A 12,671-nucleotide genomic window follows, 5' to 3' on the forward strand; every position below is an offset into this window, starting at 1 on the left:
TCTCGCTATTCCTCGAAGGGGGTAGACACGAGGCGGTGTGCCAATAAGGATGCTGGCTCTAAAGGGGGTGGATTTGGGGGCGGTCCCATATAGATTGGAGAAAGGAAAGAGTGCCAGCGAGGACGCTGGCAACGAAGGGGGTGGATTGTGATGTCCCACGTAACAAACCACCATTTATAAGGGTGTGGAAATCTGGACAATATCTGGTAGCCGTGGGATCTGGGCATAACCGTACCTTTCATGGTATTTTGAAAATACTTACTAAAAAGATTCACATTGATACTAACTAATTCAATTTTTTTTAATAAAATAATTCTTTTTCATTTTTTAAAAATATAAAATAATTAGAAAAATATATAAATTCATATCATAACTGAATGTGTGTTTCTTGCTCACAGATTGGGTTCGAATTCAACCTCGCAGATGCGCCTATCGCCAAGACTGAGCTGCATCCATCACCTAAACAACATACTAAGCTCTTCCCTTCTTCAACTCAAACAAATTCACGCCCAATTGATCACCAATGCCTTCAAATCCCCCATCCCTTACGCCAAATTAATCGCCCATTTCTGCAACAACCATTCCCCCGAAGCCACCGCCTACGCCCATTTGATATCCCTGCACCACCGACACCCCACCAATCTCTTCCTCTTCAACACCCTCATAAGATGCGCTCCGCCTCAACATTCCATCTCCATTTTCGCCAATTCGGTCTCCACTGCTCACTTCGAATTCGACGATTTCACTTTCATTTTCCTGCTCGGAGCTTGCGCGCGGGCTCCATCGCCGCCGACGTTAACCACCGGCAAGCAGATTCATACTCATATTCTCAAACGTGGGGTTGTTTCAAACATTTGGGTGCAGACTACCATGATTCATTTTTACGCGATTAACAAAGATGTGGGTGCTGCACGGAAGGTGTTCGATGAAATGTCTGTGAGAAATAATGTTACCTGGAATGCGATGATTGCAGGGTACTGCTCACAAAGTGGAAGGGTGGCTCAGAAATATGGCCGAGAAGCGTTGGAATTGTTTCGAGGGATGTTGGTTGAATCAACGAATTCTGATGTCAATCCAACGGATACTACAATGGTCTGTCTTCTTTCTGCTGCATCTCAACTGGGTGTGCTTGAAACCGGCGTTTGTGTTCATGCATACATCGAGAAAACAATTGATTCCCCTGAAAATGATGTGTTTATTGGTACTGGTTTGGTTAATATGTACTCAAAATGTGGGTATCTCAACAGTGCTTCATCAGTTTTTAAGCAGATGAAGCAGAGGAACGTTTTGACATGGACAGCGATGGCGACAGGGTTGGCCATTCATGGAAAGGGTAAAGAAGCATTGGAGCTTTTGGAAGCAATGGGAGGTCATGGTGTAAAGCCAAACGCAGTAACCTTCACAAGCCTGCTTTCTGGTTGCTGTCATGGTGGGCTTATTGAAGAGGGGCTCCATTTGTTTGATGTAATGGAGAGGAAGTTCGGTGTTGTGCCACAAATGCAGCATTATGGATGCATTGTTGACCTTCTTGGGCGGTGTGGGCACTTGAAAGAGGCATATGAGATGATACTTGGAATGCCAATGGCGCCTGATGGTGTGTTATGGAGGGGTTTGATGAGTTCTTGTATGGTTCATTGCGATGTTGAAATGGGAGAGAAGGTGGGGAAGTTCCTTGTGGAGAGTGTTGTTGGTGATGAGTGGTGTGATGGAAGTGAGGACTTTGTAGCTTTGTCGAATGTTTATGCTTCTGCTCAAAGGTGGGAGAATGTGAAGGCTGTAAGAGAGGAGATGAAGATCAAAGGGATTCAAAACAAAGCGGGGTATAGTTCGGTTCAAACTAGGGGTTAGAGACGGGGTATAGTTCGGTTCAAACTAGGGGTTAGAGACGGGGTATAGTTCGGTTCAAACTAGGGGTTAGAGACGGGGTATAGTTCGGTTCAAACTAGGGGTTAGAGACGGGGGTATAGTTCGGTTCAAACTAGGGGTTAGAGACGGGGGTATAGTTCGGTTCAAACTAGGGGTTAGAGACGGGGGTATAGTTCGGTTCAAACTAGGGGTTAGAGACGGGGGTATAGTTCGGTTCAAACTAGGGGTTAGAGACGGAGGTATAGTTCGGTTCAAACTAGGGGTTAGAGGGGTATAGTTCGGTTCAAACTAGGAGTTAGAGACGAGTTAACGACGGTAGAAAATTCATCGTTAAAACATCTGTAACATCATTATGAACTATATTTATAATTTAACGGAAATAGTATTAGAAAAAGTATGAACGACACAATACTAGGATTATTATCTTTGAACTCACGGAGAAATATGAGTTCTCTTTTACCCTTTATTTTGACGTGTAATTTTATTTTTGAATATGCTTAATTAATAATAATTCATTTAAATATATATTTAATTTGTTTTTACAAATAAAATTTATTAATTCCAAATTTTTTAATTAATTAGTTAATTAGGTTAACTTAGTAATAATTTTATTTTCAATTATTATGACTATTATTGATTATTTATAATCAATTATTTGTTTATTTGGACTAATTTTGAATAGCTTATTCGTAATTTTAGAGCATAGTTAATTTACTCAAATTAAATTTACTAATTTACAAATTGTAATTAATGGTAATGAACTATATTTAAGTAAATTTAATAATTATTGTATTATAATATTTTTTTTTACTTTATTAATAATTTATCATAATTATATATTATATATGATTATTAGTAAATTTTATTGAAAATAATTTATGGTATTTGATTTTTGAAGTATAATAGGTATAACTAATATTTCAATTTGATTGTTTTTTTTATTATTTACTATTAAAAGTTCATATAATATTATTAAAACTGTTAAATAAATTCAAAACCCTAAAATTTAAGATTATAAATTTGATGAATGAAAAATAAATTAAAATTTAATGAATTTTCATTCCATAAAAATAAAATAATTAATTGCAACTAATTATCTCAAATTAGTTATGAAATAAAATAACTAATTCCAACTAATTATCTCAAATTAGTTATGAAAAATTAGTTATGAAAATGGTTGGAAGTACTTGAAATCTAATATAAATATTATTTATTTATAAAATATTATTTTATGAGAGTTATTGTTCTATATGGTTTGTGTGATCACTTTGGTCTCTCCACTTTCGTATTATTATCATTCTTGTTGTCAGCTTTGATAACGGAGCAAACACAAATACAAATTAATTTAAAATGACGGAAGACAAGGTTGATAATGAAAGGAGTTTGTTGAATTTAAGTCCCAAAAGTCATCATGTATGTTTGTATGTGTTTGCATTTTTCGATCTCAATACTAGAATTACTTAGTGAGTATTTCACAAGGCCGACCTCTTGTTTGATGACAACTTTTATTGTGGAGCTGATGAAATGGTTTTGCTTGCATAGATAGTTCTTTGGGGCGTTAAACGGTTTCTATTAATTGACTCTTAGTTAATATCTTTCATGTTTCAAATAGATTTCATGAATTTCAATGTTATGTTTGAACCGTCTTTTTTATAAAAGACTTTGAAGTATGATTTATGTTCCGTTTGAATTAATTTGAAAACTTGAAAACTTTCATATATTAATTGTTCGATTACACGTCAAAACTAGAGTTGTTAGAATTTTCTTATTTAGACATAATTATTTGTAGGAACTAAATTGAAATGTCTTTAAAATTAGTTTTTCAATATTTATTTATAGGTGTATTTTGACACTAATTAAAAAATGTGTAATATGTTCTCAGCCTTTAATATTTTATTAAATTTTATTAGATATAAAATTTAAATCTATAATTATTTTATTTTTTTTAATGGATAGAAGACTTATTAGATATAACATTGAAATATTATTAAGCTAATGAACATTTATCAAAAAGCACCAGTGGTCTAGTGGTAGAATAGTACCCTGCCACGGTACAGACCCGGGTTCGATTCCCGGCTGGTGCAGTTCTTTTGGTTTTTTTTTTTTTTTTTTTTTTTTTTGGAAAATTTCAATAGAAATATTAATAAATTGTCTAAAAATATATTAACATTATTGAATATATATTTCACTATTTTTAAATGTTTGATTTTTGTCATTAGGTAGACATTATTATTATTATTATTTTGTGAATATTTTTGCTATATTTCGTCTTCTTTGTTTTTATTTTTATTTTTATGATATAATACTTTAGATTAGGTGATATAAAGGATCCCTTAAACACCTTCGAGATTCTTGTTAGATTGAAACTAGCAATTAGGCGTCTCTTTTAGCATTAAAGCACGTTTCGATTATTTTGACATTTTAGGTACTTCTTAAGTTGTTTTGAGAGTAAAAATGACACTTACCTACTATTTAAGACACTAACTAAGGTTAGAAGGACAAATTATAAGGACGTGTCGAAGAAGGACAAAACCATAAAATGACTCTCCAGAAGCTTGGAACGACACAACTAAGAACAAGTACCTCATCTTGAAAGTTCTTTAAAGGGGGAGAATTTGTAAGACCTCAAGTACGATTAAGACACTCAAACAAGTATAAGGTACCCAAGTAAGTGATTTCAATGCCCTAACAAGATTTTATAAGGTCCAACAATTCGTCTTCTCTCAAGTTATACTTATAGAAATCGCTTAGATTTCTATATAAACATTATGTTAGGTATGAATATGGAAGAATTAAGTTAAAAGAACAAAGGATAAGTCCAAAATGACTAAAATGTCCCTACCATGCTTGAGTGTTGGTTTATGAAGGAGTAAACTCCAAATAACCTAAGAATTTTTATATGGTCTATTTTAAAGGATGTGAGACGAAGTTAAGAAGATTTCAAAGTCATTGGAGCACGTTTAGGGGCTAGACCAAGAATTAAGGATAAAATGACCAAAATACCCCTAAAAAATTTTGTAAGATAACAACCTCTGAATGACTTAATATTTTATGCAAGGCCTATCTATAAAGACGTAAATGTTTACCCAAGATTTCAAGGTGTTTGGATAAATTTAGAACCTAAATCAAGACTTAAAAGAAATGACTAAACTACCCCTAAAAACTCCTAGTAAGGATTCATGATTTGCCTAAGAATCTCAATGAACATGTTATGATCTTTATAAAGACTTATGCAAGCTATTATGGCAAGTTCTCGTGTTCATGACCTATGAGCTTGGATTAGAGCTTAAAAACTCATAATAAGACTTATATCACGGTTGTGCCTTAAGAATAACCTTTGGAACAATAACGTAAGAACCTATAAGACTAAGAAAATGCTCTAAAAACAGAGAAGAGCACAACACAAGCCCTAAGTCCACCAAGACTTATGGACATAAAGACATGAAATGTTATTAGGAACTCAGGCATGAAATTAAAAAGAATTAGAACATGTTTTGGGTATGTACTAAGATTCATTTAGTAAAAGATGAAAGTACCCCTAATGATCTCCTTATAAGAATTCATAAAGATTCCATGAACACAACAAATATGTTATGGCATGTAGGTATTATGCTCATGAGGATATGTTGACACAAATGAGATAGGTATACTTTAGGGTCATGAACTTTAAGCATGCCAAGAAATTAGGGTATGTTACAAGTATGCATTATCTTAGGACTATAGCTCATGACGTTATGCCAAGATTGCTATTCTAAGGACATGAACAAGTTAAAAATATTAAATACCTCATGTTCTAAGGTTATTATGACCTCCCACCACGTGGTTCATTAATATTTCATGTTTTCCTCATCTAAGTGGGATAGTCTGCGTCAAAATTATTTAACAAGATTGACATGAAGTCTAAGGCTACGTTGCTCTGTGAAACCAACATCACGCGGTTTTCTCCAACTTTAAAGGCCGTGGACATTGGGTCTTCACCTAAAGCCCACGACCCAACTCCCTACTTGGAATGGACGAACCAAAGTACCACTATCTAGCACAACCCTAACCAATGGGTTGAGCAAACCTCCAACCACTTTATTGCCTCCATATGGGTTACAAGCTCACGTTACCAAGCTCAGCAATTTTCTTATGACAATGGGTAGTTTATGAAGACTAAATACAATTTTAAATCTATCAATGTGGGATTGTTGTAGCTGAGAAACCAATCATTCTAACCTCTTCGAACATTTTTAACGTCTCATATTTTAATATTTTATACGCAATTACAACATATTTCTTAGTTTAATTTATGTGTTTTTAAATTCTCCTTATTTTGATAATGCAGGTATGTACGTATGTTTTAACTTCTCCTTTTTTTATTCGTGAAATTTTTTTATTGCAATCCATACTTCGTTTAAGTCCAGAAATTGGGTCTCGACACGGTGGTAACAAAGCAAAGGTTCTCAATGGCTCTACTCGAAGACGCTCCGCTGCAACCAGGTATATACACCTTTAAGACTTTAACATAAGTATGCCTAAGGATTTTAAGTGTTTAATTAACTTTAGGTTTAATGCATAAATTAAACTTAAGGTGACCTTAAGATCCCCGAGGACAAGTAGAACCCTACATATGATCAGATTTGCTGCAAATTTTGTCTAGATTTGGTCCGTTAGAGTAAATTGAGTGTATCTTGTAATCCAACGGTTGGATTTGATCTAAGAGGACTCAATTATTTCATATCCAACGGCTAAGATTTAAAACCAAAGTCGATAGCACCTTTGTCGAACTAGATTTTTTCGACAGAATTTCTAGAATTTTAAGTTTGGAATGAGCACCATTCTCGATGTTTCAAGGTTAATGCAAGCTTTTCTATAAATAAAAGAGTGGAAGTTTGGGACAAGAAGCAATAATTGACAAGCCTAGTATCGAGAGTTACAAGCTTTTAGATTTTCAGTCTCTCCTTCTTTAATTTCTTCTAAATTCAAGAGTGACGGTGATCCATTTGATACCAAACTTATTTATATACGTTTTAAATAAGATGAAGATGGTTGTGTGCGACTCTAAACAATTTAAATCTTTCTTGGTACTTCATAATCACATGACCACGTCATGGATGATGTAGGGGATTACCAAAGCCACCCGTTATGGACTTAATTCAGATCTTGACCTAAGGGGATGCTGGGGTCATCGTATGTCAACTCAAGATCCCAACTCTAGAGAGTGCTAGGGCAGTCATAGGTCGAATCTAGATCCCAACCAAAAGGGATGCTAAATCTGAAACGACCTACTGTAAAACCAACCTTACGCGATTTCTTCCAACTCTAAAAAGGCCATGGAACGTTGGGACATTCACCCAAAGCCCATGGCCTAACTCCCTACTTGGAATGGACCGGCTAGAGAACCACTCTAACAACCTTAACTAATGGAGTAAGCCAACTTTCAACCACTTTGTCACCAAGCTCGGCAATTTACTTATGACACTGGGTAGTTTATGAAGACTAAATGCAATTTTAAATCTATCAATGTGGGATTATTGTAGCTGAGAAACTTATCAATCTCACCTCTGCAAACATTTTTAACGCTCATATTTTAATATTTTATAAGCAATTACAAATATTTTTTTAGTTGGATTTATATGTTTTTAAAATGTTAAATTATGTGATCACTTAAATCCAAATCCAAACAAGGTAGGAAAATGATACAAATAATAAAAAACTAGGAGTATTCATTCAAAAAATAATACAAATAATAAGAAAATGTTTATTGGGTGCACATGTTTAAATTTACATTTATGAAAATGAAAAAAAGTGGTTGTCATGTTGAGGACGGGGTATTGTTCGAATACGTAGAATAGAACCGCTATCCTTTAACCTATACGAACACCGTTACACTGCTCTGCAAACAAAAATATCTTTAATTTTGTCTTTTGACTAAAAAAACACTTCTAAAAATGTCTTTTTTTTTTTTTTTTTTAATTTTAATAAATTTATCCAATTTTTGACACAGAAAATTTCAAGATGCTCAAGAAGAAGGGAATATGATAAAAAAAAAAAAAAAATGATAAGAAATTTTAAAAAAGGTTTACATTTTTAGTAATAAAATATGAAAAAAATATGAAAAAGTGACAAATCACTCTTGGCTCTACTCGAGAGATGCTCTATAGCGATTAGGGATGTACACCTTTAAGATAAGTATGCCTAAAGATTTTAAGTGTTTAATTAACTTTAGGGTATACAAGTTAAACTTAAGGTGGTCTCAAAACCCCGGAGGACAAGTAGTAACCCTAAAGACTCAGGATAGAACTAAGGCTATAGACTTCTAGAAACGGGTCTATATCAAGAGAGAGTCGTCCTTACAAGGCCAAGAGTGACTACAAGGATTAAGGAAGACCTCACGGAGAAGACTTGAACCCTAAGAACGATCAACAAACCTTGTACAAGAAGGAAAAGGAGAAGCCTCTAATGTACAACCTTGAAAGAACAAAGTTCATTATAATCGCGATAACAGGTAATGCAATGATAACTAAGGAAGACTTATAATCTCGATAAAGAATGTTGAGAAAAAGTGTCAAATGAACAAATGTTGGAATATGTACATGGTCGTAAGAACAAGCTGAAGAAGTGCAAAGGACCCTCGAGAAATTTGGAAGGACATAACTAAAAACAAGTACCCACTCGAACTCCTCATTCTTAAGTTCGTCAGTTCTATCATCATATCATCTTCCATTTCAAGGATGTGGAAAGACTGTGTTGGTCCTAGAATAACTCGACATTAACTCCCATGAGAGGGTGAAATTGATGGTACCCTATGGTAGGGAACCTGCCAAACCAAAGCCGCTAATGGATGGTCATGCTTGTTCAAGGCGTGTTACCTATGGCCGAATGTCAAATGTCCGAGTCATACTTGTCCAAGACGTGTTGTCCATGGTTGCATGTCCGTTCGAAATCATTTTGCTTGCTTTCATGTTAGATAGTTCTTTACTATTTCTTGTTGTGTCAAATACAGGGGGTGTATGACTTGTAACCAAAATCATGTCTACACTCGTCAAGGCTAAAATACCTCAAAATATACTATAGGGTATATGTGACTAGTTGTCAACTCTTCCTACCCGAGTTATATGCTATCAAAGTCGTTGTTGTTGGTTATTCGCTTTTAGCTTATAACATTACTTTCTTTAAAATTACTTTCAACATATTTTCTCACTCACGTTTCCAAAAACAATACTCACAAACGTGTTTAAAGATTCGAGCATACGTTGATATTGTCCACGAAGTCTGAATTTCATACGGTCAACTTGTTCGTTAGATTAGAACAAACGCCGCATAATCGCTATACGGCTACTGCAAAAGTGCAATTGTGACATCTAGCATACTTGGTTGGTAGGCATTAGAAAGTGAGAATGAAATCTCAATTGAGCTAGGTTCGAGTTGGCAAGTTAGGTCTGTATTTCAATTTTATAGATACGTGGGACATATTTGATTGAAAGAACTCAATGCGAACCGAATCGAATCGAAATTTTATCTGGCCAGCTGCACCACAGCCCCATGTGACATCCTTGGTTGTAACATTTAATAAAAGGTATTCCACCTATGACCAAAAGAATGTCTATAGATTGTGTAATTCATAATGAATGCTATGAAGTGACATTGAATTTGTTTTTCTACAACATCTTTTTGGAATTAATTTATGCAATATGTACTTCGGAAATGAATTCATATATATTGTTCATTGTTAGTGTTGTGTGTCACAATCGCACGATTGCAGCAGCAGGATTGTGCAGCACCTGTTCTAATCCAATGAACAAGTCAGTCGTGTGAAATTTGGACTGCGCATACAATATTGGTGTCTGTTCAAGCCTAGAATCACGTTTGAGATAAATGTTCAAAACTGGTTGCATGCCCGTTCAAAATTGTTTTGCTTGCTTGTATGCCCGGCTAAAAGCAAATAAGCAACAATATCATCTCTAAGAGCATATTGACAACTAGTCACATCCCCTATAATATATTTTAAGTGTATTTTAGCTCATGATTTTGGTGACTATACATGCCGGTATTGACACAATAAGAATAGTAAAGATCTATCTAACATAAAAGCAAGTAAAAAGGGTTTGGAACGAGCATGCAGTCATGGACAACACGTCTTGGACAAGCGTGACCAGTACATCCTACATGCACCCACAAGCAACACGCCTTGAACAAGCATGATCGTAACACTATGCAGTTATTTTCATATAATTCAGTTGTTCGTAAATTAAGGACAATGTAAAGACTGACTCGATACAAGATAGTTTCGAATAATTCGTTAACCCGAACATACTTTTATCTTAGTTATATTGATGGGTACTCTTTTGGCATATGAGCACATGCAAGGTAGGGTACTCACCAATGGAATAGGTAGCATTCTCATACTTAAGCCTTGGTGGGTAAGGATTAGCATATATCTTAAAGTGAAGAGTCCCTTTGGATTAATTTAAGCATTGATATCGATTACCCTTTCACGAGAAGAAAGTTCATAGCAACTTTACAGTATACATCGGGTATTGATTTAATGAACTATAATTACGGGTCAGCATAAGTTTCTCTACCGGGGGTATTGATTCAATGAACTACATAATTACGGGTCATCATAAATTTCTGTATCGGGATACAACTTTTAAATTCGTGTTAGTCATTTTAACGTTTTGTGATATCGATAATTTAGACATGATATTAATTTCCAAGCCCCATGTGCACAAGTAAGCATCAACATGTGATGCCTTTTTCTCTTCCTCTCTTAACTTCCAAATTTCATTAATGAACGAGAGAGATATTTTGTTTGAGAAACAAAATGCCAAATGGCAACATCTTATTGGCTCTCAAATATATTAATTAATACTGAATTTTTTCTATATCACACAACAAATATCCTAAGAAAATGTGGCCATTTTTATGTATATTATCTACTTCAACTCTTCTTGTGATCTTACATTTCATTTTCTTTTTAATTTCGAGAGTTGAATCACGTTTATTTTGTTCAAAAGTGTCCCGATCAATCCCAATTCTAATAAGATTTGGTTGTAACCTGAGTTCGAACAATTTTTATAAGTGACGTAAATCGAGTTGGGTCAGATTATTAGGTCTTATAAACACCTTTTGATGGTAAAGGTTGAACATCGAGTTGGGTCGGATTATTAGGTCTTATCATTTAACATTTTTTTTTTTCGAACGTTTTAAACCGTGAAATAAATACAAATTTGAAATGTAATGTTATGGAGGCTTTGCCTGCAAAGGACACAGCTCATTCACTGACCCCCCCATGTGGTGTGTCTTCATTTTGTCTCAACCATTCTTTTCATATTTTGAAATTTCTATATATTCAAAATAATTTAATTACTAAAGTATAAATTTAAATCCTATTCCTCCTTTTGTCTTAAAATTTTAATCATTTCAATTTAACGTTCTTCCAACTTTTAAAACCGAACCCTGAATCAAGGGTTTGAATTTGGTTTCAACTCGAACCCCGAATCAAGAGTTTGAACTTAGTTTCGAGTTTGAATTCAAACTCGAACCCTAAATTAAGAGTTTGAATTTGATTTCGAGTTTGAATTTGGTTTCAAACCCAAACCCTGAATCAAGAGTTTGAATTTAATTTCGAGTTTGAATTTGGTTTCAAACTCGAGTCCAAATGGGAGAAGTACGTCATGCTAATGTGTCTTGGATGATCCACATCTTAGTGTCAGATGTTGATGACCACATTAAACTAATGTGGCTAAGAGCCCTCACAGCCCAGACACAATGCAATTATTCTTTCCTACACGAAAGTAACTCTCTTTCCTTTGTCGCTACACGAAAAAGGTCGAAGTAACGATTGAATTTCTAGATTTACGAATCAAGAAAAGATTTGAATATGATTCAAACCAACCAAACACGAAACTAAGAGAAAATGAGAGATGATTAATAAGAATAAGATAAGATTAATATAGAAAAATATACATCATAAATGAAACCCAAACAAATTCAATCATCTCCTCACAATTAATAACCCAAACCCTAATAAATCCTTAAAAGAACACAAACCCATGTCACAAAATTCCTTCCAACATGGGTTTAGAACACAATATATGAAAAAGGAGAGGAAGAATTTAGAGGAAGAATCCAAGAGCAAGAGGAGCAAGAGAAGCCATTAAAGTGGGAAGAGAAAGAGAAGCATCCGAAGCAGGGCTTGGTGCCGGAGCTTCTTGAGCTGCAACAATGGTGGATGACAACGCCATAGCTCCCACCACCATGGCCAACATCAAAGCTTGAAACTTCATGGCCTCCATTGATGATGAAGATGAAGATGAAGATGAAGATCCAACCCAAAAAGCTTCAAGCTTTGATCTTTATTCTTCAACCTTTCAAATGCCCTTCTCTTGCTTTGGATGAAGCCAATGATGGTGGGTTCATCCCTATTTATAGCCCAAAATTATATATTTATTTATTTATTTAAGGTTTTTACAGGGTGGTTTCATTTGGTGCCAAACAGCTGTCTAAAGGGACACCACTGTTTTGTTTTTTGTTTTTTTTTTTTTTTTTTTTTTTGGGCTTTTTTTAGAGCATTTTAGTTTGGTGGCAAATCAAGGAGTTGAGCTGTTGATTTTGCTTGGTTTAGGGTTTTTTAAGGCTAAATGATGATAACCCTTTATTCTTTTCATCATTATTAGTTATAGTTGGTGAAATTATACTCATTATCATCTTAATTATATTAAATTTTGAGTTGTTCGATGATTTGTTTCGATAAAATGATGATCTAATGTATCGGTAATTTGTTGTAGGTTCATGTCTTTGTTTTATTGCTTGAACGG

At 34.5% G+C, this 12,671-nt stretch overlaps 2 protein-coding genes and 1 non-coding gene across 3 annotated transcripts; 2 read left to right on the forward strand and 1 right to left on the reverse strand.

The window, feature by feature from the left end:
* Positions 1-389: 389 nt before the first annotated feature.
* MEF20 (mitochondrial editing factor 20) lies at positions 390-2,357 on the forward strand. Its single transcript, XM_023660098.2, has one exon. It carries the CDS (start codon positions 424-426, stop codon positions 1,846-1,848), a length of 1,425 nt encoding a protein of 474 aa, XP_023515866.2. The 5' UTR covers positions 390-423; the 3' UTR covers positions 1,849-2,357.
* Positions 2,358-3,879: 1,522 nt separating this feature from the next.
* TRNAG-GCC (transfer RNA glycine (anticodon GCC)) lies at positions 3,880-3,950 on the forward strand. The gene has a single exon. It is a non-coding gene; the product is annotated as a tRNA-Gly (tRNA).
* Positions 3,951-11,778: 7,828 nt separating this feature from the next.
* LOC147787313 (arabinogalactan protein 13-like) lies at positions 11,779-12,262 on the reverse strand. Its single transcript, XM_087119431.1, has one exon. It carries the CDS (start codon positions 12,147-12,149, stop codon positions 11,970-11,972), a length of 180 nt encoding a protein of 59 aa, XP_086975557.1. The 5' UTR covers positions 12,150-12,262; the 3' UTR covers positions 11,779-11,969.
* Between the last annotated feature and the right edge of the window lie 409 nt (positions 12,263-12,671).

The sequence above is a fragment of the Cucurbita pepo genome, chromosome 18 (genome assembly GCF_057944985.1).
Source record: "Cucurbita pepo subsp. pepo isolate OVF chromosome 18, ASM5794498v1, whole genome shotgun sequence".
Classification (NCBI taxonomy): Eukaryota; Viridiplantae; Streptophyta; class Magnoliopsida; order Cucurbitales; family Cucurbitaceae; genus Cucurbita; species Cucurbita pepo.